Raw genomic sequence first — 27143 nt, 5'->3', positions numbered from 1 at the left:
ATGCACTGTGGAGGTGGCCGGGCTCTGTCCCAAACCCTCCTCTGACACCTCTCTTGCAGGTGGATCACCCACTGACCCCGTTCTTGAACTGCTCCCTTCGACTAAGACATGCAAGAGTAATTGGGTAGGAATGGCAGGAGCCTGAAAGGCCACACAGCAATCCTGAGCCGAGATTTGTGCAAGCCAGGACCTCACGTTTCCATTATTTTGGTTTTCGGTTCCTCGATGTGTCTGTGGTAGAAGACACGTTTCACTGTCGTTGTTCCTTGAGTTTCCACCAGAAGTCACTGCAGGAGCTGTTATTACCTCTGGTGTTATCACCTCCCTGTCCATAGGTCACCCACTGGCTCCTGCCTCCCACCCATGGCTGGTCAAGTTACTTTCTGATACTGTTTTTTCTCCCTTTCTGAGCACTCCTCGTGGGTCAGATCCCCTCTTGTGGAGGAGGCGTTGGAGGGGCCCTGGCGGGCCAGGCTGCTGCTGGGGGCACGGGCAGCCCTGTCACCGCCCCGGCGCCTTTGTCACGGTGCCGCTGGCCTTTCCCTGACCCTGGCTCCCTGACTCCTGCCCTGGAGGTGGGCAGGGGCTCCAGGCTCCATCTCCCTGGCCTTCCCTAGCTCTGCAGTGACACGCACCTGAGCAGGATTTGCCATCCTGTGCAGAGTCAGCGCGGAGCAGAACCTGTGGGTCCCAGCTCTGCTGCGGCCGGCAGCGAGCGAGGTGAGCAGTGATGGCTGCTCCTCTGCTCTGCCCAGCCAGCTGTGCTTCTTGTGTTCCTCTGCTCAGGAAAGGACATTTTAGACAGGCAGTCACGTTTTCTCAGTAGAAGCAGCTTTAATTCCTCCCACGGACAATATACAGAAGTAAAGAGATTGTGGAAAGATTGTATCTTACCCCAGACCTTCTGCAAGAAATACAGAAGTGCTCATATTAGCTATCATTTAGCTTAAACACATTGAGTTATTATAAAAATTTGTTCACTGAATAAAATATGGCCTGACCTCTGGATTGTTTCTTCCCCAGGAACGTGACCGTGTCCCTCCTTCTGCCCTATTCAGCCTGCTTGGCAGAGCTGCAAGTTTTTTGTTTTGTTTTGTTATGTTATTGTTGTGTTTAAAAAAAAAACCACACCAAAAAAACCCTCAAGCCCCTCTTTTCAGCAGTGTCAAGTTAGGATGAATTGGCTGGGGAGGCATGTTTATAGACTGTGTGAAGAACTTTGTCTTTGTGTGGGAATGCTGGTGACACTGGTGTGTCTTGCCTGAATGAACTGCGATGACGCGGCTAATAAGGTGTCCTGCTGAGCGCCGCGCAGCCCCGCTCAGACCTCCCACTTCATGCCATTCAGCTCCAGCTCAGTGTAGCTAATTTTTCCCATTCCCTCAATTCTTTAGGCCTCCTTACAAACAGAAAAGTCAACTTTCACACCGAGGAGAAGATAAGTGCTTTAGGAAATAATCATGTAAACAGAATGTTACCTTCTGACCTGATGCTGATACCTTGCTCTGGGACAAAACCCAGCTGGCTATTGCATTAGACATGGCTATTAAAGGAATAATGCTGCTGATCCTCCTTACAAAGTGCCCTGAGAAATGGTTTAGCCAAATCACAGTGCCTGTTGTCACACTGAATCATGTCCAGCTGATCTCTTGCATGACCAAATTGCCGATATTTAGCTGCCTCCTTGTCTTCTCCTTTCTTGTGGCAGCTTGGGAGGGGAAAGGTATGGAGGCAAGGGAAAGTCAGTCATATTTCTAAGGTTTGGGAACTCCTGAGCTCACAGTAGGTTCCATTGGCAAGGACAGTAGGTTACGTGCATATATTGAGACATTTATAGCATATTTTATTGTTAGGTATCCCAGATCATCTAATAAATGTGCGTATATTTGTATATGTCCCTTGCTGTACCACTGCTGGTAATTTTACTATACACCCATGGAAAGCAGATTTGTCAAAATCCACTTAAAGCATCATTCTTGAGAAGTACCATTTGGATTACTCTAATTCAGTCTGTCATGAGACATTCTTCCTAAAAGGTCCAGCAGGAGAAACTAGAAGGGGAGCAACTGGCTAAAATTATCCGTTTTAAAGCTGGCATTGATTTGTATGCAAATCATGTTTAAATCAGTTAATGTGCAAGACTATGAAATTACTGAATTTTAATTAATTGATCAGAAGCAGACTAATCAGCTGTTTTCTTCATTGGGTAGGAGACATTTTAACTGGCTATTTTTGGATCAGTCTGTTTATTTGGAAAATCCATCTTTGCATAATACAATCACAGGCATCATTCTCATAATACAGATTTGTTTTAAGAGGCCTTCTCTAGACCTTGATGTCATTCCTGCAATATCTGTCATTTCTTTGTCAGCAGTAAATGGCAATGAGCAAAGCCAAAACTAAGATATGAATCAGGAAAGTTGGCAAAACAAAATCAGTTTTTCTTATGTATAAGTTGTGTATCGGATTTTGCAATTACAGTGTTAGCAGATTGTGGTAATGTGAATAGTTTTAACTTTTAAGTTCTCATTTTCCTTTAATGTGCCGTGAGGGACACTAATCAAACTAATGTTATGTACAGGTCAAGAGTGACAGGTTTTTCTCAGTGCTTGCTGGGAGCTGACAGTAGGCAGTATTTATTAACAGTACCTGCAATAATTTGTCAGCTGAATGGAGGATTTGGAGATTTTCATACCAGAAAAGGATGTCTCTGCAAGAGATTTTGCTTCAGGTTATCACTGCCTTAGGTCCAAGGCACATTAGTTTTTCAATAGAATAATATTCCATATGTAATAGATTACTGATGACTAAAAATGTGAGATGTTTTTAAGAGAAGCAGCAGCATCGCACAGTAAATCCAATGTTGTGTCTCTCTTTATAGCTTTGAAAAGCCTAAATTGATGGAATGTTTAGAATCTGCTAAAGCCCTCTGGAAGCAGTGCCCCCTTGCTGGGCAGTGTTGTTCCAGAAGCCTGTGCACCCAGCATTGCTCTGTAACCCTTTACCTGTCTCCTGGGTCCTGCCTTGGCTGGGCTGGGTTTTCTGGCATCCTAACACCAGCTGTTTATGTATTCCCAGAATGTACACAGTCTGTTGCCTTGCATGTGTTCCTTATGTCTTGGGTATTGTGCAGCAAGTATGCCCTTCCAGTTTTTGTGCATTTTGTCTGTGTATTTTCTTTGTATAAGTAGCAGTTGCATTTAAGGTATGTCATACCTTCCTCAGCTACTGAAAGGGAATTTATTTCACTGATTCCTGTTTTGAATTAAGCACGAATCAGTGTATTTCCAAATGCCAAGATCTCTGGAAGCATGTAAAATTGCACATTGTTAGGATAAGCAGACATTGGTTGTTGATAATAGATAAGCAATAATACAATAACAGTTCTTAATGATACAAGATTTGAAAGATAAACAGTAATACCTTATCTCCCCATTTGGTACCAAGAAAAGGCTTGAGAAAAAGGTCAGTCTTTACTCCACATCTGGAGAGGTCACCTTTCAGGTGTTAACTACAACCTTAGTGAAAATCTTCTTGAAGCAAAAAAGAGGAGTGTCTTCCAGAGAACTATAAGTGATGCAGGAAAAACCTCATTGGTTAGTTTCTATCAGGGCTGATGGTTAATGCTTAGCTCAAAACATGGTTAATATATAGTTCCAGTATAAACTGGTAGTTTTGATTGTTGCAATAATTCTTTCTGAAATCACGCTTAGAAGATAAGATCTGTGTATAAATCTGTGCATAAATCTGTGCATGCTCACATATATGTAAAGCTGAACAACAGGTTTGTATGTTTTGTTTTCTTCCAGAATTATAGATCAGCGGTTTGAGAAAGTTTCGTATTTTGTCTTTGGAGATTTCAACTTTAGACTGGATGCCAAAGCAGTAGTAGAGGTAGGACTTTGCTTTTTCTTCTGTTGTATATCCTACCAGTTTTTTATTTCTCAAGCATTGTTTCCTGTGGAGAAGCTAAAAGTGACTTAATGAACTGAGCCTGACATGAGGCCTGGCTTAGAATACTTTTAACAGGAACATCTGACAGATAACTAGAAATCACTGTTGTGGATCTGCTGAAGCCATTGCAAACACACCTGGGTCGCTGTATTTCTTCTCAGTAGTGGCGTGTGAAGTGGGCTCTGGCTGTAGATGTCCATGGGAGGCAGAGTCTGTCCCTTCTCCTTATGGTCCTGTGTCTAGAAAGGTGAAAACGTGGGTACCCAGAGGAGAAGGGACCTGCAGTCTTCAGGTGACATGCAGAAGTCTGCCTTTGGCAGCATGCAGATTCCTGGACTGAATGCCACATTTCTGTTGTGTGTCTGTGACTTTTGCCATGTGTTTCTAGATCACAGTGAATTTCACAATAATTTACTGCAAGTGCAGTAACTGCTAGTTTGTATTTGTACTGTGGGGGGGGGAAGGAGAGAAATTTCCTGAATTTCTGTGGTAGAATTCCACACTTTAAAAATACAAGCAGACATTTGTGCAAGTCTTTGTGACAGTAGCGTCCCAGCGTGGCAGGGTGACTGGGAGGTTGGTATAAAGCCAAAAAGAATGCAGCAAACCTTGTTCATCCTGAGCTGAGGTTGCCCTGGCGTTGCTGCTGAAGCTCGGCTCCAGGTACCACAGGGTCAGAAGTAATACCCAGTTTGAAACCAAATTTAATCTTGCAGTTTTTCCACTTCAATTCTCAGAGATACTGTAGTGTCGCTTTGGTGTCCTTGAGGATAGGCACATTTCTTCCAAGCCAAAAGCTTTTATTTTGTACATCCAGCAGCAGGAGGTGAGAGGCCCGTGTGTCCAAGGCTGCTACCACCGTGCAGGTGCGGGCAGTTCTCCTTCCTTGGGTGATGATCAGGCCTTGGGCTGCTGACAAACAGGGGTTGAGCATTACAGCTCTGTGTGTGTAGCTAGGAGCTTCCTTCCTGGAATCCTTTAGACCTTGCAACCATTTAACCAAAGAACTTGAAGCACAACTGCAATGATGTTCAAGTCACTGATTCAGAATGTGTGGCTCCAAGCTGCAGGTGCTCAGGACTGCGTCCTGCTCTGCTAACACTGCAGTGTTGGCCTGTGCTCCTACAGAAGCCTCACACTCCAAAAAAGCATCCTGGTCCCATCTGGCATTTAAATGTGTGCCTATGCAACCTGCCAATATTAACCCTTCTTTCAGCTATTCAACAGTGTAGTTAATACTGGGAATTTCAAGGGTTAATCTATTGAGCTGTCATCATTGTATATATTACTGAATTTATCTCTGCTTTTCTTGTTGACCTTTTGAATTCCCTCTTGAGACCACAGTGTGCTGAACACTTGGACACTAAGATGCTACAAGGAATGCATGTGTTATGGAAAGGTAGACGGTGCTTATACCAAACACAAAGAATGAAGTCTGTTTCTAAGGGATTTCTGAGTTAAGCCATTGAAAGGGGGAATCTCAGAGCTGTTTCGAATGTGGAAGTGTGGTGTGCTAAATCAGATGCCAAAAATGTTGTGCTTATTAATTCATTATTAATAGACTATAAATCATTAATATATAATTTATTTAACATTTTATGGGAACCTTAATCTAAAATTATATTGATTTCCTTGCTAGTAAAATCTGCTTTACTGTTGTTGGAGTAATCCAGAGGGGGATCAATAAAACAGGCAAAGGCTTCTGGCAATTCTGAGCTCCATGTGTGCAGTAACAAGTGCGTCATCCAGAGAGATAAACTGGCCAGAAAGAAATAGGGCATCTGTAGCATAACAGGCATAGCAAATATGATTGTTTTACAGTACATTTGAATTGTAGTTTGGCCATAATTTGTAGCTTGGTGTGATGGTGTTCAGAGGAATACCTGCAGTTCAGCCACTTGAAGTTTGAAGTGTTCAGGTTGTCCTCAGCCTGGAAAGGGCCGATGACAGGGTACCATTTTAGTCTGGTTTTCTTTTGACCCAGGTGTGATTCAAAATACACCCAGTCTCTGGGCTAGTGCAACATCTCTTCACATTCAAGGGTTTGCCTACTGAACATATGAGGGTTTAATGCCAGAATTTTTTGAGTGGTACAGTGTTCTAATTATTTGCCCACTGACTGCTTTCGGGTGTCATCCAGCATGTGTATTCCTCATGTATTATGGAAGTGATTACAACATAAACAGAATTGCTATAAACTTTTGCATTAGTTTGACTATGAATTCTAGTATGTATCAGCTTCTCTGCAATGCCTCTAATACAGATACAGCTGCAGCATTTCATAGAAACATGAATTTGTCGTGTTTCTTTGAGTAGAAGATGGATCTCCTTTAGTTTTTACAGACATTCTGGTCTCCCTGTTTAAAGATAATATAGATAAGTGACTGTAATTTTTGCAGTTATCAGAAGTACATTCCAAATCTATAGTGGTATGTGAGACAAAACTCATTTTTCTGGAAAATTGTCTTATAAAATTGAGCTGAAAGGAGATTTAATGAGGTGGCTTTAAAGAAATCTGCAGCAGTAATAGCATATATTGTAGGCTGAAGCTGGAGAATATTCCAGAAATTTAAATATTACCATGAGCTAGTTTTTACGTTCTTCAGAACAGGTAACAAGGTAAATGCTTAGAGATTCTGAAACTAAACGAGCTGAGTTGGCTATCAACTTAATCAGTCCAGGATACTAATATCTCCGAAGCATGTCAAGGATAAGGAGGGAACTGAAGTTTGTGGAGGAATAAATGAGGGAGTTTATTCCAAAGAACTGAGGAGAACGGGTTCTTTTTGTTTGATGAGAGGTGAAAGAAGGGAGGGTGCTGTGAGTGGGTGCAGGGAAGCAACCAGTTTCTGCTCTGCCAGCCCCCGAGTGGCACCCGTGGTGGGCACTGGGCCCTTCTCATCACCCCTCTTACCATTCTGGGGCTTTCATTTCTCTAATTGAGGCAGCTCATTAGTGCCTGATGTTTTCTGTAAGCTTTATAAAGACTCGCTAGTGTAAATCTGGAAACGGAACTGTCCCACAAACCTTCCCTCTCCTCATTCACGGGGATCTATGGAAGCATAGCAGGGTCCTGACCCTGGTCAGTAGGTTTGTCTTGCCCTGGCTGTCACCTCCCCTCTGGAACAAGCAGAGGTGCCTTTTCCTAACCTGAAGAGGGAAAAAGTGAACACTTAAAAGGTAGCAACAGAAATGTTGTTGAGGGATTCCAGTCGTTTTGGCCTATGAGAATATTTTAAGCTACATATGCAGAATAGGAAGCAAAGTCCTTATCTTAAAAGCAGGAATTGATGCTCGTGCACCTGCCTTCTCTGCTTGATGGGTTCCGTTCAACCGAGATACTTCCTTTCCAGGCTTCTGCCAAGCAGCCATTTGATAAGCCATAACTGGAATTGCTGATTAAATGGTTTTTAATAGGTAATAACTACTCATAAAGAAGTTGCATATCTAGCTCCATCATTCACTTGCACCGTGCCTCGCTGCCACCTCTGACTGTTTGACTTTATATTATCTAGTAAAATAGTCTAGCACAACTTTTAGCTCCTACCATGTTGCTGATGATACAGTGAATTCCATAATTCTCATTTGATTATACAGTCTTGGCACAATACGGGCTTTTGTTTTGAAAAAGACAGTGGTGACATCATACCTTTGGAATATCACAGAATCACAGAATGGTTGGAAGGGACCTCAAAAGATCATCTAGTCCAACCCCCCTTCCAGAGCAGGATTTTTCAGAGTGTTTTCTGAAAACAAACCTTGTATGTACCATTTCTTCTAGTATGACTATATATTTTTCTCAGCAATGTCATAAATTAAAACAAAAATTTAGAAACATTTTTCTTTAGTAAATCCATATGGTCTAATTTACTTTTTTAATCACTTTTATAATTTCCATGTCTACAAACTTATAAACGTAATCTATTTCAATGATTTTAAATAATCTGGTGATGTTAGGTTTTGTGACCACAAATAACATTCCATTTAGTATGGCAGAAAATGTAATTACAATTGGAAAATGTTTAAAGAGGGGACTATGCAAACTGGGTTCTTTGAAACCATTTCAGCATAGTGATGCACCTGCACAGAAACACTGCTAAAAGAAAATATGACATCGATGAACACAACAATTACACAGGGACTGTGCTGGCTGTGGTATTTGCAAAATAGCTGATGTTTCAGATCTGGAGCAAGGGAACTAGAAGACATTTTCAGAAATAGAAAATAATATGTATTGGAAACCTGTGCTTAGGATATGTGCTCTTTCATGTTCATGGGTCTTGAATTACGGTGGGAAATCACTACGCTGGTTTTACTCTTCTAACTGCACTATGAACCTGTCTGGTAACGATGGTTCATACCTCAAAACCTGACTCGATGAAAAGAAAAACCCTCTTAGATAATTCTGAGATGAGGAATGTGTCTTTTGTCTGATTGCTGCATTGAAGAATAGTTCCTTGTGCTGAGTGGGAAAATAGCCCTCTTCCTGTAGTTTCTACAGCAGCACAAAGTGAAGAGGCAGAGGTGTGCAAAGGCTGCCACAAGCAGACCCCTCTTACAAAAGCAGCAAATTAATTAAAGCTTGGCTAAATCTTGACTGAACCAGCACTGTCAAAACCTCCTTATGTCCTATTAAATCTTTAAGTAGCTAGGAAGGAAGGCACTATAGTGTTACAAATCATGCAAAAAAGCCCTTTTTTACACGTATGAAAGGAATTGCTCTTTCTCATGTTCTTCAGTGAATGTGTTCATTTGCTCCAGCGTGGGTGGTAGTGGCTGGTTCTCTTCTTCCTCTGTAAATGATGTTAAGCCATCCTTGTAAACAAAAAATTATATGGCTTTATTTGTGAGATAAACGTGCATATCATAGAATAAATTATTCTGCAGACCTTACAAGCTTCAAATCATGTTTTCATTCCAGTTAGAAATGTGCATGAGATCCTGGATTAGTTATATCTTCTCTAATAGTTCATTGTCCCATAAAAACTGTAACATTCTCAACAAGCTAAGCTGATTCTAGGAAATGCTGGAAACAAAATCCTGTGTAAAATGAAAATGTAATAGAGATTTATTAAATTAAAATGCATAGAACTTCAGGTCTAATAAGGGCAGTTTTATTAATGAATGTAAATTGCAGCAACCCATCTGAGGCACCTGCTAAATGTTCATTATAAATTACTCTCACAGACATTGTGATGAGTTTCATATTGTAGCCAGACTTATAAAAGCATGTGGATTGCTTCCCCAAGGGACTGTACATTTACTTAACAGTCTAGTTAATTGCAATTATTTATTTTCCAGTGATGGCAAATAGCTTCTGCATTTGAGATCTATATGGCTATTAGGAATTATTCAATTATCTCTCTTTTCCTCAGTATTCTAAGTCAGAACTGAGCTCAGATTCCCAGAGGTCAGTCAGTGTATTAACTCAGGATGCTCCTTAGCTTTCTGCTAAGGCCAAAACTCTCTCCTCCTGAGTCCTCTCAGCAGAGCTAGCTTGAGAAATACTGATTACCCATCTCTGTAGCTGATTTTTTGACATCTTCCGTTCCGTTCTGAAGCTGCCACGCTTATTGGCAAGATTCATAGGAGGTTAATTAAATCCATCTTCAAAACAACGAGAGGCCAATGAGCCATATCCTCATTGCAATAGTAAATTAAATGATGCAATTGTTTCTACTTCCATCATGGATAAGGGGAGAGATGAGTGAATGAATTGTTCTCCAGCTGCCTCCTCTGGGGCCCTGGAGGGTCTAGTAGCATGTGGTGGTAAAACTGCTTTTAATTTGTGGCTACAGGAAAAGATGACACTGTTATCAGCAGGCAGAGGTCTCACACAGCGCCACGATCTGAAAGGTGACACTGTTCAAAACCAAAAGGAACTCTATTTTCAGTTGGGCTTGGCAGCTCCTCCTGCTTCAGATGCAAATTAATACACACATGGTGACAGAGCAGAGCAGAAAAGATGATACGTTGATCAGATTTGGACTGTAATTAAAACGTACACAAATTAAATACAATTATCTTGTGCTTTCTAATAGGGCTGAGTGTCATTAAACTAATTAATAGCGTGGTCTCTAAGCTGTGGGTGCCGAGAGCGTGTCTGGGCGGCTCGGCTGGCGGGGACAGCAGCGCCGGGCACCGGGCCAGCCCCGCACCTGCCCGCACCTCCGGGCTCCGGGAAGGTGAGGGAACACCCGGGGGGACCCGCCGGGCTCCTGGGAGTGTGGAGGGAACACACTGGTCCCAAGGGCTCTGCTTTGAGATTGTCTGCACAGCGAGTACAGAGGGAGTGCAGCTCCTGCAGGGACAGAGCAGCTCCTGCAGGGCCTGTGCTGTCAGGAGGGCTCCTGGTACTTATCCGAAGGGAGGCCTCACAGCTTTCCTCAGGTTGGGCAGGTCAAGCGACTGAGACTTGCCCAAATCCAGTTTAAAAGTAGTCTTGACTTGGCTTGTAGAAAATAGAGACTAATGCCAGATCCCAGGTGGCCGCTGCAACCTTCCTGGGCTCAACATGCTTGTCTGTCTAAAGGGTTGCAGGTTAATTTCAGCTTGATGACGTGCTCATTAAGAAACAAATCCTGAGATTTGCTTGGCAAACCCCGTGGCAGTGCCCCGGCCTGGCAGCCCGGGCAGGTCTCAGGATGCAGCAGCCCCTGCTCCCCTTCAGGTCCCTCAGCAGCCACCTGCTTTCAGTCAGGGCAAGAGGGCTCATCACACTGCAGGGACTGAGCTGGTGAAGCACACGAATAACCATTGAGAATACCCAGGCTGAAAGAAGAAAAGTAGTTTTCTAAAAGCAGGTGTAATGTTAATAATTAAAGGACTATTGGAGTACATAGTGAAACTCTATAATGAATACTTAACTAAAGCACCTATTAATTTTTTTTCTGCCTATATCTAGTATAGAAACTCATCAACTCAATTGCACCAAAATATCACCTGAGCAGAGGCCATAAAATATCTTTTTATCCATTTAAGTATTATGTCATTTTAGAAGAAATAGATGAAACTGGAAAAAATGCATTCTTTCTAAATTTGTTTATTCCTGGTTGTTACTGTGATACAAAGTCTTAATACCTGTGGATGAATTATGCACTAGTATTTGAAAGGCACTAGTTCCTCTCAATGGACTAGTATTTGATGGTAGAAAATAAATGAGGGAGGAAAAGAAGCTTGCATGCTGCATATTTGCAGCAGTGTATCAAAGGCACAGGTATATTTACTTTCATTGTCAAATGGCAGCCTAAAAGGAGTCTTTTCAAAAATACAACCTGTGATATAGAAGGATATTTTGGTTACTTACAAAAAACAAAATTGAGAAGGAAGATTTGGTATCCATCTGAAAATCAAGGAATACATGGGAACTTTGGTTGCAATAGCAAATTCTGTTCTTGAGTTGGCATCAGAAAGACAGTAAGAGTTGGTGAAGTGAGTACATGGCATCTCCAGGGGTAGGTGCAGCCATGTTAGATCAGCTTCTAAATGTGTTTAGGAGATTTTTACCTGAAAATAGTCGTTGTTAATGATGGAAGAAAGTACACTGAGGAACCAAGATCAATATTTTGTCAGAAAAGAAAAACCTTATTTTTATTTAGTTTTGGACACACATTTAGTGCAGGGGGAGAGAAACCCTGTCGTTGTTATAGTGGGAATAACCAAGTTTGCAGTGGCACCTCCCTGCCACTGGCTGGTGGTGCTTGGAGGGTGCTCATGGACAGTGGACAGGTCACCACACATCTCTGTGTGAGCCAGGCCAAGCACCTCTGACAGACACTTTGTGTCCTTCACAGGTAAGGGCACCTCATCTCCATCATGTTGTGTAGTGACAGGCGAACTCTATGTGCCACCTGCAAGCCTTGCAGCCTGCAGCACAGCACGATCCCATGGCATGATCCCACAGCACAACAGGATCCCACAGCACGGCCTCACTGGGAAGCTGCTCTGTTAGGTTCAGCCCCACCAGGAACTCGTACTCAGTGTCCTGCTTTTCTAGTAGAAAGGAGGAGTTTTAGGGTAAAAAAGGTATTTATTCACACCACTGGTAGCACCAGTGGCAGTTTATGCACTTCATCAGTTTCTGGTGGCCTCAGGACCCCATCATGCCTTGGTGGTGCAGTATATGACAAGACAGCACTGCTGTTATCAGTAGTAGCGCCCAGGGATAGAGTATCTCAAGAGTTTCAACTTTCTGACCTGTTACAAAATGTATTGAATCCTGCCTTTCAAGGTCTGGGTCACGTTGCCTTAAAAAAAGCAAGATATTAATAATGCTGAATGGAAATAAACGCAGTGGCTTGACAAAGTGTCAATAAAATGTACAGTCTTTACTCAAATAAAGTTGTAGCATCTAATCCTTATGTCATTTCAAAGCTGATCCTGAATTTTTGTGTTGCTGCTAGAGCTCCGCTAGGGTGCTGTTTACAGCTATTACAAGGCTCAATAATGTGTAATAATTTAATATGTAAAGCTATTTAAGGGTTAAAACTAATTTTATGAAAAGAGATTATAGGATCTTTATCACATGTTGTTTATCTGATCAACAGTTAACAATTTAAGACAGTATTATCCTAGTAAAAAGAAGATTTGTTTCAGATACTGACATAAACATCCCCTCATAATAGTGGCTTTTCATTTACTGCATTGCAATGTACCATAAGCTTAAAGGCACAACAGCTTCTTTGTGTGTCTCAATAATGCTTGTCCAGAGTGATGTCAGTCAATTTTTGACCTATACAGTCTGATGTTATTCTCAACAATCATAGAATGGATTTTTTTTTTTTCTCCTTTAATTAATGAAGAACATGCCAGTAAAATCCCTGAAGATTATCATATTTCTTTATGGTGTCTTCCTCTGGAAGAGGAAGGTGTATTACCCACGTGGACATTTCTGCAGTCGTTATGATCTGGCTCCTACTGGCTTTTGTTGTTTCCTTGAATTTCTTTTTTCACATACCATGGGGTAGTTGGAAGACCACTTCTTTTTGGATGACTTTCTGAACACTATATGACTCGCAGTTTCAGTGGGATAAATAGACACTAACAGTTAAATATCAGTTTCTAATAGAGGTTGAAAAAAATGGTATCCATGAAATGGCATGTGGGTAGTTCTGAGCTCATCCTCCATGGTGGCACTCTGAAGTCCCACAGGCAGCACACAAAGGGTGAACCAAGGGTCAGCCCCTTTGTGCTCCTTGGAGACAGTTCCTCCAAGGTGGAGAAAACCTGTAGAAGGTGCCAGGGCTGGTTCAAGGTTTAATTTCAGAATTAAACTGCTTTTAATTCTTCACATTTCCAGCTGAGCACAGTGCAGTACTGTCATTATCTTGCAGAAGCACCAGCTTAACCTGGACAGAGTAGGACTTTGATACAGATGCGGTTTTTCCCCCTCACTCTCATTCCTGGCAGGACAGCCCCTAAGCTCCCCTTGGAGAAACATCTCCAGACTGTAGCTACCACTGCTTGCTTTCTCTGCCCTTCAGAGGTAACCACAGAAGGATCAAGAGGGTGGGACTGTACAACCCACCATTACCAGCTTCACAGTAGAGTCCAGTCTGTGCTTGAGTGACACACACTGAACCTGAGCCAGCCAAAGGTGCAGAGTATTCAGGAGATTCAAATTAGAGATTGCCAGAGTGGGGTGGACATTTGTTTTTCTTCTGTTTGCCAGGTATTTTACATTATATAAAATGAATACTAGATGATAATTGCCAGTCTGGTGTCTTGTATTGATTTAATTCAATAAGGAGCTTCACCTCCACCTTTTGCATGCACTTGCCTTAAAATATATGCATTATGAAGACAGTGATTCAAAGTCTTTAGGAAATCATTATCAAGACAGGATTTTCTTCTTCAAATATTGACAGCAGAATAACTCCAAGAAACAATGACAAACAATAAAAACAGAGAATAGACAAAATTAAGGCTGTCATTCTATTGTAGTTAGAGTATACAGAAGTCTCAAGCAGTTGCCTGATTTTGCATATTTTATATGCTCTAGCAAATAGCTTGTGTTGATCCCTTGCTATATGAATTTCTGGTTGAAAACCTGTGACCACTAAAAAAGAAAGGTTATTTTTGCTTATGATTTATATACAGTTGGGTGTTTCACTTGAATTTTTTTCCAATTATTTGCACAGATTTTCTTCAGCCCTGTGTGTGCACTGGGAAGATACAGAAGGGTATGTGTAGGTTGCTACCATCACATCAACATTCTTCCTACCTTTGATGATTTCCCTAGAACTGAGTAAAACTGCAATAGAAGCTTGAAATGTTACAGTACTTAAACTGAGCAGCTCTGTGTGCTGATTTATTGTTGTTTTGTAATGGTAATTTTAAAATCCTTTCATACTGGCAGCTGAATTTCCTGCACATGGAGTATAGTTCTGAGAAGTTAAAGGGGTTGTCTTTTATGGAGAGCAGTTGCTGCAAGTGCAAATCATACTGGTGGCTTAGTTGATATGGTTTGAACCTCAAATGCTTATGGAGAGTTCAGTACTGCAACATACAAGTAAAACTTTGTTATTACCATTCATCAAGAAAAAGTATTTTTTAAAGACCATTCAAAATCATAGTCTGTTTGGATTTTTTCACTCTGAAGGGCCCGAAGTCCAAAAGTGAGGATTATGAGCAGTGAATATCCACAATGTACGTAGGAGAATTTCTTTTCAGTAGGGGTTGAAGGCTTATCACGCATAAGCCTTTGAAGTATATCCCACTTGTAAATGCCATTGAATAAACCAGCAAGATTTCTTTTTCTTTTTTCTTCTTTCATTTTTTGCAGTTTCAACAAGTGCTGAGTTTCATGAAGATGTCAGTATTGGACCCGAGTGAAATGTGTGAGAGCTCAGTTCACACCTGATAGTAGAAAGTGCAGGGTTAATGTTTGCCCTGAATGTGCTGAAAATCTCTTTAGCTTGACATATTTCTGTGGAGTTCTAAAAAGGAGGAAAGCTTTGAGCCACCTGGACGATGTGTCCTGACTGTTAAAGCAGTAGGTGGGAGGTGGGTGGCATCTGTCTCCTGCTCTTTGTGCCCTGTCCCCGTGGCCAGGGCACCAGCTCCGTCAGAGCACAGCAGCTGCTCACAGCACATTCCTGGAGCAGGGATCTGGGGGTCTGGGCAGGGAGGGGCCAGGCTGGATGGTAGGCAGGAGATGGGCCCTCTGCAGAAAGGAGCAGTGTGCTGGGTTTCCCTGGGATCAGCACTCCAGCAGGTTTGTTGTGCCGTTGTTATTCTGTCATTTCTTTTTCTCTCCATTAGTCAAGAGGATTGTTTGCTGTGTTCATTCCTTTTAGACATTCAGAGCAAGATCAATATTTTAATGTATCTGACCAGGTTTCCACTTAGAAAACAGAACAAAAAAGTTTACATTTTTTCTTGCATCACTTAGTGAAACTGAAAATGACATTTCAGGGACAGCAGAGGTCTTCTGTGTGTATTTCTGCTCCACATGGTGAAAGAAACAGAAAATGCTCATCACATGAAGAGTATGGGGCATGAGTTAGTTGATTAGTAATGGAAGAGGTTTTCAACTACTAGGACTGGCAAATTTTAGTTGTCCATTTGCAGCAAAATGTGTTTAATTTTGGTTTAGAACAACATGGAGTGGCTGGAAAGTTGCAGATTGCTAAAATAGGGATAGATTTGTGCCTGTGGTTAAGGGGGGAAAAAAGGAGGGAAGCACCAAGAAAGGTTCTCATTAACTGAAAGCTTGTTGGCTTGACATTACTTTCAGGCAAACTAGTAGAAGAGTTGCTAATGAGAAAAAAAATTGAAAGATACAATGTAATCCCAAAATATGCTTGAAAAAAGCAGTTTGTGATGAGGTGAAAATGGCAGTCATGTGGTCATACGGCAGAAGGAGCCCACTGAAGGTGTGAGGCTGGGTTTGCGCGGGTGCAGGGCAGGGAGGAGCCCTGAGCTGCCACAGCAGAGGAGCCGTGGGGCAGGCTGGGTGGTGCCGTGGATGTGTAATTCATGCATCATGAGGTGTGTTTTTTTTGAACTGCAAAGTTGATTTGATACGCGGCTGCAGAGCTGGTACATTGAAATCCACTGGACATCTGCACTCCATGTGCTGAAAAAGCATGGTTTGGCATCAGAGGAGAGTAAGGCACTCCGTGTTTTTGCTGAGACCCCAGGCCAGCTCTGGATGCCAGGGAGGAATTACTTTCACAGGCAGAGTCAGGTTTGCTGAGCTAGGCTTCCTCTGACCTCCATTAAATCCAAGGTGAGTAGCCCTGGGTAGCAGTTCAGAGGGGGCTTCCCAGGAGTTTGTAGCTAGAAGGCAGCAGTTTCCACTTCCCGCTGTTTATAGTGTTCCCGTTTCTTTCATGCCATAACAATATAAAGAAGCTGCAAACAGACAGTTTGAAATTAAAAACCTTGCGTGAGAAGTCAGTCACCAGAGTGATTAATAAGAGCAACAGCCAGAGGAATGGGTGGATGTCCTGTGTCTAATCAAGAGCTGATGTCTCTCTGAAGATTTGTTCTAGTAAAAGAGGTGGCATCTGCTTCAGACCAGGAGGAGACTGGTGCAACGTGAGTGTCTGTGGCATGTACGATTAGATGGTGACTTTTGGCTTGAGTGTTTACCAGTAATTTCTTAGTTACTTAATTCTTCCTAAGCAGACATAGATGCCTTCTGTCTTGGATCCTCTTTCATTACAATTGTTTCTGCAGAGTTTCATGCTGGTGAAGGAAGATACCACTTCTTTATTTCTTTACCATCTCACTGATGCTAATAATTAACAAGTTGAGTCTCCACCTGACCACAAACAGCTGATGAAACATTTCTTTTAATTATCCACTATGTTCCCGATCGAGACAATCAATAGGTAGATGTATGCAAATGTGCAGAGTTCAAGTGAGGGCTATCCTAAACAGGACTTAAGCTGTGCACCCGCCTTTGTGCCAAATTTTTCAGGGTTTTTTCTCCTGTAATGAATACATGTATTTTGTGCATTGGAGCATGGCACAGGGCCTTTTGGATGGCAGGCTCTTCAAGAAAGAGGAAGAGAGTTTTAATCACAAAAGCAGAAACTTCAGTCGGGAAAGTGATTCTACACTTTGTTTCATTTGTAAATGGTGCATTTTAGCTTTTGTGAAACAGAACCCGGGTCCAATTCAGGACAGCACTTCATAGATTCTTTACGTGGGGCTTTTTGAGTCTGAAATAGTGCACATGAAAAGAGAAGGAGATTGAACATAATTTGTTCCAACAGCTAGTCTAAGATTTTTTCCAATCAAGATTCCTTCAGCGTATTCCTCTTTGTTGAGCTATCAGCAGCTTTTAAAATAAGAGCATTAGCCTATATTTCAGGGCTTCGCTGGGTGTTCCCAGCTGTGGTGATTAGTTGCAAGAAAGGAGAAATGCATGTATTGTAACCTCCTAATGGATATGGGAGACTTGTAAACTAAGTTGAGATTTGAGCAATTTGTAGATTTCAAAATGAGCTGTAGAGTTCATTGAAAAAGAAAAATGCATCATTGAAATTCATGGTGCCACTTTGGTTTTCTTTGCTGAGATTTATCATTGAAAGCCATATTGCTTTCCCTTTGCCTTTATTTAAAGCTTTTCAATACGTTATTTTTAAGGTCCATTTCTTTTACAAGCTTTTCCTTTCAGCCTGCTCAGGGTATCGGGTCCTATGAACATCTGTTTGTGCCTGAAATCGGCCAGGACCTGGACTGTATCCTGCCTCCCTATTCCCTTTTGTTTCCAGAGCCTATTGTTTCCGATTTCATGCTATCAGAGGGGCTGCATGTTTTCCTGTGTGAAGTTGTCAGAGAGATAAAAGCACAGGAGCAGGGTCACATTTCGAGGGATGGGCATGAAAAATTGGTAAAATGTATCTTGAGGGCCACCCACAAGACTTCCTTAAAGAAATTCAGAAGTAGCAAGCAGAGTTATAATTTTAAAATTGTGCAGATTCCAAAGTGTAATTAAGTAATGGTGAAGTAAGAGTTTGACTGGCAGAAACCTCCTAGTCAGATTTATGCTTAGTTGAATTAACTCCTCTTAGGTAGCTTGAGGGTCTCCAGTTAGAAAGAAAACACGGTCACCTTCATAATGGTGCCTGCCGGTGTCCCTTTAGTACAGGAAGGAGATGGCCAAGGATTGAAAGGAGTGAGTTACACTTCCAGTCACCACAGAGCACTGGGAGAGAAGCCTTCAGCAGTGACAAGGTCTGCCTGTCCAGCATTACCCACACAGACCTGCAAAGAATACATTGAGGATAGGAAGGACAGGAGGGCAAACAGTGCAGCTTAATTACCTTAATTAAATACATCTTCCAGGCAGAGAGCACGATGCTGGGCTTGTAAGTGTGGCTGTGGCTGGTGGTGCTGCAAACCATGATTAACCCAAGGCTGCTTATCCTTTCGTCTCACATCATTCCAAAGCAGCACCCTACTTTTAAAGGATGCAAAATAATGGAGTTGGTGGCAGGAGGGCAGAACCCCCACAGTGAGGGTGAGGCAGTTTGCCAGAGCCCCCTCTCCCAGCTGCATTGACACAGTCTGAGGGTACGTCTGTTTCTCTGAAGCACTGAGGAGAGAGTACAAATGTCTGTGGAACAGCAGCAGTGTCTTGCCAGCTCCTCTACCTCTGATGGTAGCTGCTTTCACTAGATACAAAATTAATAAAATGGTTTGGATAGTACTGCTTTAGGTCAGTGGTTCAGTAAGTTGGTTACTATTACTGTAGCAGCTTGTAATGAGGATTTTGTTAAAGGGGGTAACGAGAAAACAAGGGAGATCCGTAGGTTGTGTTTTTTTCCAGAGACAACTGCTGGATAAGGGGTACCAAGCAAGGCATCATCATGCTGCCGTAAAGCTTCCAAGTTAGTAATTTCTGTATAGGATACAAAAGTCTAATACTGGAATTTTAAGGGACTGTATTTTTTCCCATAGTTTTTTTCCAAATATTAAATCAGTGACTTTTCTTAGTTGCACAAATTATATGCAATTTAATACTTGAAACTAAATGTTGTTGAATTTAGCAACCTTTTTTGCTATAGAATTTCAGGGAGGGACAATAATGTGCAGATTATTTTTGCAATTTGTTTAATATAGCAGAAATAATACTATACATCTTTTTAAAGTACAGTAATTATTGAATTTATACTCTGTGATAATATTTTTTGATATTAAATTGTTTATAAATAGAACAAGAAAGCAACAGATTAAGGAAACGCTGCAAAGTGTTTAACAGCTCTGAAGGTCAGTTTAAATAAGAGCCTTGGGTATTTTTAAATAGGAGTATCCCTGATGAGCAGTTGTATTCCAGAGCTCCCGGTGACCTGGGTTGGTTCCCAGGTCCCACTGCAGGAGTGGCTGTGAGGTGACCTCCCCTGGGCCTGCCCGTGGTCCCCTAGGGCTGCCCTGGGGTCCTGCCGGGCTCCTTTTGCACACAAGGTTTACCAAAGGGTTGTGCAGAACATGCTGAGCCCCAGCATGGGGTCTGTCAGCCCCCCTGAGGGGCAGCAGCCCCACACCTGGGATGTGCCAGCCTCACTCTGGGGATGTTCCAGCCCCACACCTGGGATGTGCCAGCTGGAGGAGGCACCTGTGTGGACAGTCACACAGCAGAGGTTCCCTGAGGGGAAACAGGCATGGGTTTGTGTGGGAAGTGGTTCTTCTTCACGATAGCCTCTGTGGTGGCATCAGCTCATGACAGTTTGCTTAGCTGTTAGGATGCTGACAACCATTCTTTCCTACCAGGTATTATGGAGAGGAGTATTTAACCTCTGTGGTGAGTTCTGCTGGTTGTGTGCATTTCTGGTCTGATCTTACCAGTGGAAGTTCTTTTTTGAAATGACAGCTTTCTTGCGCCAAGAGTATTCTTTGGCTTACCTGTCTGATCTTGGATGGGCAAAAGAATTTACTTGGTTTAGCTTTGTCTCAAAAGGGAAAAGAGCAAAGGCTAGAGTAAAAATTAATAGCACATCTTAAAATCCATTACAACATCTCCCTTTTTTTCTGACTAAAAGTGAGTGAAAAAGGCCTCTCTAGAGGAAATAAAGAAGAAGTTATTACAGCTTTCACCTTTTTGTAGAGTATGAAAAAGCTTTCTGTATGTTAAACAGTCTTGTGGACATCTGGCATGATTGGTTTTAATCTGCTGACTAAAAAGTCAGGATTAAATCTTGCTTTACACCTCTTTGTATTGCAGTCAGTAAAGTGACAGAGCTGCTCTGAAACAATAGCACTACTTATTCCACCCAATATGCCATGTGGTAGATCACCCCCTTTTTCAGCACCACTTCTCTGCAAAGACAATGAAGCATCTGGTGGGGTTTTCCTGTGTCCAAGATATTTTTTGTCAGTAATTTCACTCAGCCGGTCTGCTTAGCTCTCCCTTGGTGCTACTTTTTGAGACGGGGTTTGCCAAACCCAGTGGCAAGAGGTCAGGAGGCCAAAGTGATGAATTTTTATGTGCCTGTTTCTTGTGTTTCTGCTCAGTCATGATTCTTTGCGCGCTGTGCTGCCTCTGAAAGGGAGCCACAGTGAGCAATTTGTCCTCCTGGGCTGCAGAGAATGGGGAGGCAGATGAGTTAAAGTAGCATGTATGACTCCGGACAGAGACGCGCACAAACGGAACAGAGCACTCCTGTCACTATTCAGCACCAGAGGGGCCTGGGAGATTTGTAGCCTGTTGGCTTTCCATCAAGTGACAAATGAATTTAACAGCACTTAAAGATACAGCGAAAAGAATAGCACTTCACTAACTAGTCCACAGCTGCTAGCTTTGAAATGATGCTGCATTAACACTTCTGAACTTGCCTTTTCCTCTCGCTGCGTCACTGGGAGCACTCGGTATTTCCCAACGTGTTGGAATCCTGGTTTGTTTTATGGAAAAAAAATTCATCTGTGTTTCAGTAGCTCTGTAGAATATGCCTTCTGGTTGTCTGCCCAGTTGGGCCCCCATGCCTTCCAGATGGATCTGTGATCCATATGAGCAGGAGGACCGTGAAAGCTGCATTTCTAGTAGAGCTTTGTGTGCTCTCTCAGCGATGTCTCACCCCATGGGGTCAGATGAGCTGGGATCAGCATCCATTGCTTGATTAAATACCCCTGATCCCCAGCCAGGGGTGTGAAGTGCCTGTTCCTCCAAATCCCCCTCTCTCTGATCAGCTGTGTAACTCCAATCGGTCAAGGGCTGCGTCGCAATTTGTTGCTTATCAGCAGCTGAGCTCTGGACCCGTCCCAGGAGGTGTCCTGGAGGAATTCTGGCCATCCTTGAGGCCACAGATCCCTCTCTCAGTTGTGCTCAGACTGAGCAGGAGCACGGGCCTGAGGAGCTGGCAGCCAGAGCACACTCATGCCTCATGCCATTGCTTTCCTTCTCCATCACTTTCCTTTTCCAGGTCTCAAAGTCCCTCTTTGTTTAAGAAGCTAGTTGGTTTTGCTGTTATGTATGTTAAGAAGAAAAAAACTTTGTACTTCTCTATATTTCTCACTTTGCGATGAAAAGTAGCTAGTGTCTGGCTACAAGCAAATAGATCATAGGTAGATTCATGATTTGTTTTCAGAATTGCCCAATGCTTCATGTTGTAAAAGTCAGGTCCAATCCTCATGTCTGCAAATAAGCTTAATTGAAGTCAAGTGCAAAAATACTATTGAACAGTATATTGAGTGTGCATCCTATCAAGGGATGACACCTCTAAGTCTACTTTTTGGAAGAGGCTGAGCCTTGAGCTGTTTCATGCCATTGATTTTGTACAAAATTCCTCAGTAATTTAAAGGGCAAACTCCTGAATTTACTCTTCTCGGCAGTGCTAGTTGGTGGAGCAAAATGCTGCCTGGGAGTGTTCCTGAGGGTCGCAGGTTGTTCTGAGGAGGGCTGGAAACACTGGTCTGTGCAGAGCCCTGAGCAGCAGCTGCTTGGGCAGAGCTGTGTCTGCGGGTGCCTGGGCAGAGGGGCTCAGCTGGCAGGCTCATGTGTGTGCAACCCTGCAGTGTCCACTTCTGGAAGGGAGTCAGGAGGAAGAACTTTTTTAGGTGCTGGCTTAAATTTTTGCTAGTTCATGTTTATTTCTTACAGCTGTAAGAAGCTGTTAAATCTGGAGGTAGCAGAAACAATGACACCATCAGCACAAGCAGAGGCAAATGTTACCACTCAAAACAAAGGCAAGGCACACAGGAGCAGATGGGGTTCACAAGCTATTTTGCTTTTAAAATGGAAACAAGTAGCAGGTTTCTAGTCTGAAAGTGAGATAAAAGCAAGCTTAGCTGTAAGGAGAGAATCTGCCTCTTACTTCATTCTTCCTGAATTCAAGGGAACAGAGGATTTTACATTTCTCTACAGAAACAGATTTATATCACAGATCTTGTGTGCTTCATCAAAGTCTTTACTTAACAGAAACGATACATACAAGTCCTCTGCTTGGTAAGCTGGAGTGAAAAAAGGGCAAGTGCTGTGAGGGCTTCCAACAAGAAATTTTTGAAGCTGGTATTGCTGCTTAGTCAAAGCAGAAAAAGTCATGGAAGAGAAGTAATAGAAGAATGTCTGAATAATCTCAAGGGGTTCACACTGGTTCATTATGGGACAAGACAACATATATACAGAAGATTTCCATAAGAACAGTTGAGCTGTTCCAGTTCCTCTAATTATGGAAATGCAAATAATTGTCTTTGAAAACTCCCCAAGGACCCTAAATGACATCAGAGAGTGATGCTGAATGACTAGGAAGATGGACAAGAGGAGGGAAGAGATATTTCCTAGCAGATTACTTCAAAATTCCAGGCCTACTAGTGGTGTGGGGTTTATCCAAATCCAATCAAGGTCTTGAATGCATCTGAAACTTATCAGTGTTGACAAGTGAATTTAAACTGAGAGCTTAAAAACAGGGCAGAGGAACCCTTTCCCTGGAAACCTCACCTTTGCCTGCAGAAGCCCTACAAAGTTTTGTGTTCCTGGTGCATGCAGGTGCCAAACAACTCGGGATGAATTGTTTGTGACTCAGTATGTTTATGCTTAGTTGAACTCAGAGTTGGAGATCATAGTCAGGAAAATTAAACAAGAGAATCCAAAAAGGTGTGGAACCTGACCAGAAGAAGTCAGAGAAAGTTAGGAGCTAATCACAGGGCAGAGCACCACGAAGTGTCTAGTGAGAGTCTCTTTCTCATTTTGAAAAACGGGGTGTAGGAAAGTCAGATTTAAACACCAAAAGATTATCAGTTAAGCACAGTGTCCCAGTACCTGAGTTGGATTATGCTGAGCATCTAATGAACAGGTTGAATTTTATTGCTTCTAAACATGTAAGAAATGCCAAGAGGGGTTTCTTTCAAATGCCATCAGAAGTGTATGTTTGGGTGAAAAAGGTGTGGGGAGGCAGGTGGTGGCTGTGGTCTGGTGCTCTGATCTCCTTGGACAGAGCTGTAACTGCAGTTTCTCCAAGAACCTAAGGGTGGGCATTTGACACTCTCTCCAGGATCTGTCATCTTGGAGAATCTTAGTTGCAAAGGCCTTCTGGGCTTAATTCAGATTCTTTTCTGAAGGTGAGAGTTCAGAAGAGCTGTCGTTGGCAGCAGCTGTTGGTTGGACCTGGCCCAGCCTTGGGTCTCTGATCGTGGGCAGCCAGGCCAGGGGAACGGGGAATGTCTGCAGCCCTTCTCCACAGCCCCCTGGCCAACACAAACATAAACCTTCCCTGTGTGCCAAAGGGAGCTCCCCAGGAGCTGGGTGTTGTGTCCCACAGAGCTGCCCTGGCTGTTCAGGGCCGTGTGTCTGCAGTGCCTTGTGGCACACTTGGTAAGGCTGTCATGAGCCAGCTAAGCTTCTGGACAAGAAGGTGTGTTTCATGATGAGGTTAGTGCAGCTAATTTCAGATGGAGCACAAAGAAATGCAAGTTGTTTTCCGCAGGGATCATTTATTTTAGGGATGTGGCAGATGTTTGGAAGCATGAAGTTAGGGTCTTTGTGCTGAGTTTTTTTTTGTCATAGACACTACCCATAGAGGGATCTTAAAACCAAAATATTCCCCTGCCCCGTACCAGCAGAGGGGTGGTGCAGTGGTGAGCAGAGTCCTGGCAGCCTTGGGCAGCTTCTGGTCCAGGCCTGCATGGGGGCGGAAGAGGTGCTGCTGTGACCTGCCCGTGAAGGTTAATGGTCCTGAAGTGAACACCGGCAGGTGCCATCAGAAGGCAGGCACACCTGTACCCCCAGCAGGGCAGGGGGCTTCCCCTCCATCCCACCCAGCCCCTCCAGCTCTGCTCCCCAGGGCCTGAGCCTGCCCTTCTGGCAGTTTTCAGAGAGGAGGTGATTTCACATATTGATACTTTAAATGGCTTCTCATTAATACTTTTTAATGTTTGTTCATTATTTAACTAACATTTATCTAATTGCTGAGTTAAATTCCTGCTCCTGGAGGCTTATTAGTATTAAGAGCATAGTAAATTCTCTGTTTCCACACAGTTAAGTTAATGCAAATTAATATGTAGTCCAAGGGATGTTTTTCAAGTCAAAGTGGATGTCCTCTCGGATGGGTTTTGATTGCTTTATGTTGTGGAGTTTAGCTCAGTAATTTCCCTAATTGTTTGCAGCAGCTGTATGGCCAAATACCCCTGCAGGGCTGTGAAAAATCTGCTACAATAACTCTCCACTTCAACAGCAGACAGACTTAAAAAAAAAAGCAGTGTGAATTATGCTGTAGCTAAATGCACAACTTCAGTTGGTTAAACTTTGTTTTTCTCACTTGCACGTTTTATTTCTCTTATATCATGTGATAATGGTGAATTTACTGTTTTCGTGTATTCCCGCCAGCCAGGAAATTCTATCAACCCCTCAGAGTAAGGAGGAGCCCAAATAAGGCAGATGTTCCTGTTATTCCCAAAATAGCAAATCTGCCTCCCTGATTTTTTTCAGATACAATTTGCATTGAGATAATAATAAAAAAGCTTTTAATTATGCTAATTTAATAAGTGTCGGATTGATTTTGGGTTTAGAGCAGCATTTCAGAAGTACTTAATTTTCATAATTAGATGATACATGTACTCTGTCTTTTATATCCTGCCAGAGTCCACAGTGTGTGTAACTGGAATAAAACTAAATATGTTAAATGTAATTGATTTGGTGTGCTCAAGACCTTGTTTCGACTGGCTCATAAAAGCATTCTTCAGAGACTGCATTTCTTTCCTGGCACTTTTTGCATCAAAGACTTCCATCCAGCTTACTGGAAATAGCAATTGTAACTATTGCTGAACTTTTTAAATTATAAAGTATTCTACTTTTTCTTTTTCTTTTTTTCTTTTTTCTTTTTTTCTTTTTTTTTTAAGAAGAATAATTCAAAGTAATAGTAAGTCCTAAATAGAGTATTCAAATAATTGGGAGAAGCAATACACATCTTTAGAATCAGCAGACAGAGGTAGTAGGAAATTTTTAGTCTGTATATTCTTGGATACTGCATTTAAAAAAAAAAAACAACAACTTGTTGAAGTAATTACAAGCATGCAATCACTCAGCTCACATATCAGGAGTCTAAAAGATGTTCAGAAAGCAGGAGTGCAAAATCAATGAAAAATCAGCTGCAATTTTCAGCAGAGCCCTCCAGTAGTGCAGTTCACAGCTGTTCAGAGTGTTTCCAAATAAAGACGATATAAAAAGCAATCATATAATATAATAATATTGTGTGTGTGTTTTATGTATATAACAATTTTTTTAATGTCTTTATCCCTTTTTGCTCTAAGTAGGCAGAAATAGTGTTAAACATTTTGCTGTGTTGTATATTTATATGGGAGCAAATGCATTTTGAAGGCTGCATTTCTGTTGTGAATCAAAAGGCTTTCGGGTTCTCCAGAGTTCAGAAGAAATGCCCGATTTGCCTCTTGTCAACGTAAAAAACTTTCACTCCTGGCTTTGTATAACAGTACAATTTTATTCTGTTCCAAGGCAATTATCAGAAAAGTTATTGCTGTTTTGCAGTTCAATACGTAGCAATTATTGCAAAAGATTATTATGAAAATGCTGTGAAGCATCTACCTGGTTGGACAGTCTGTGAAAACGGGAAGAAGACCCTCCTGTGTCCGCCCCGCAGGGGCTGAGCGCTGAGTTCTCTTCAGCTCTGCAACCACATCTGGTCTCCAAAGGAAAAAGAGTTTTTTAAAAAGATAACGTGGGTAGAGTTTTGAGATCTGATTTCCCTTCTCCTGCCTTTGAAAAGAGTGTCTTTGGGGGAATACCCCAAAAGAAGCAGTGTGTTTTCATAGCATTTTGATTTTCTTTGCCAGCAACAAAACGCCCCTTCATAAGCAGCCTTGGCTAAAAAGGCAAATGTTCCCCCAAGTTTTCTGCTTGGGTGACTACGACTTTGTAGAAATTGAAAGGAGGAGGAAAAAAGGAGTGCTCCAGCTTGTATAAGAAATGAACCTTTGCCCAATCACTTTTTGTCTGTGAATATGGTCACTTTTTGTGCTGGTGAAATTTGAAAGCAATAAGGTATGTGGGTCCTTTCTCCGTATTGGCTCTCAAGAGTCGATCGCGAGGTTTTTCTTTTCGAGCCAGCCTGAAGTTGTGAGATAAAGCAGCTCAGGAAAAAAAAATGTTCTCAAGCAGATGCCTTTAAGAGACAGAAATCATGAATTTCTTGAATTGCTACCACTCCGGGGGTGGCGACAATGACTTTTTGACAGTGACAGTAACTCTGCCTTGTCTTTTGGAGCCCTTCTTTGGCCCATTCACTCTGGAAAGCTGCTTAAGCGCACTTAAGCGCATTAGCATTTGGATGCTCGGGGACCGTATTGACCCTCATTTGGAAAGTTTAAATGAGTGAAAGATGGAGCGATTTGTTAGGGCTTTAGAAACCAGCTTTGGAGAGCGGCGGGTTTTCCGCTTTGGTTTGTTCGGGTGCTTGTTCTAATCTGGTGCGCTGTTCAGAGCCGACCAGACTGATTTGTGACACATCAGCCCAAAGCCCTATTTTGGGGGGTTTGACCCGATTAGCTAATCTGTGCTTTGAATTTCAATGGCGGGCAGGGAGGGAGCAGGTTGGGAATGGCTGGCGGCCGGATTGCCCCGGCACGGACGCAGATGGCAGAGCCCGGACCTGCGGGACGAGCCTCCCGGAGCTCCCGCCTCTCCTCCCGCCCCCGGGGCTTCCTGGGGCTGCCTGGGGCTGCTGGCATCTTCCCTCTCCCCCAGAGCCTCCCGCAGCACACCTCGCGATGCTGCAGAGCGCCGGAACCCT

At 42.6% G+C, this 27143-nt stretch overlaps 1 protein-coding gene across 1 annotated transcript in view; it reads left to right on the top strand.

The window, feature by feature from the left end:
• INPP5A (inositol polyphosphate-5-phosphatase, 40kDa) overlaps positions 1 to 27143 on the top strand; it is a 198818-nt gene that overhangs the window by 134161 nt on the left and 37514 nt on the right. Inside the window, exon 9 of the mRNA XM_009997546.1 lies at positions 3810 to 3894. Coding sequence (XP_009995848.1) covers positions 3810 to 3894 — 85 coding nt within the window. The remainder of the gene's footprint in view (positions 1 to 3809; positions 3895 to 27143) is intronic.

Source organism: Chaetura pelagica, unplaced genomic scaffold (assembly GCF_000747805.2).
Source record: "Chaetura pelagica isolate M959 unplaced genomic scaffold, ChaPel_1.0 scaffold185, whole genome shotgun sequence".
NCBI classification, from domain to species: Eukaryota; Metazoa; Chordata; class Aves; order Apodiformes; family Apodidae; genus Chaetura; species Chaetura pelagica.
Note: the sequence above shows the minus strand (reverse complement) of the source record. Positions and strands in the feature narration are given on the sequence as shown.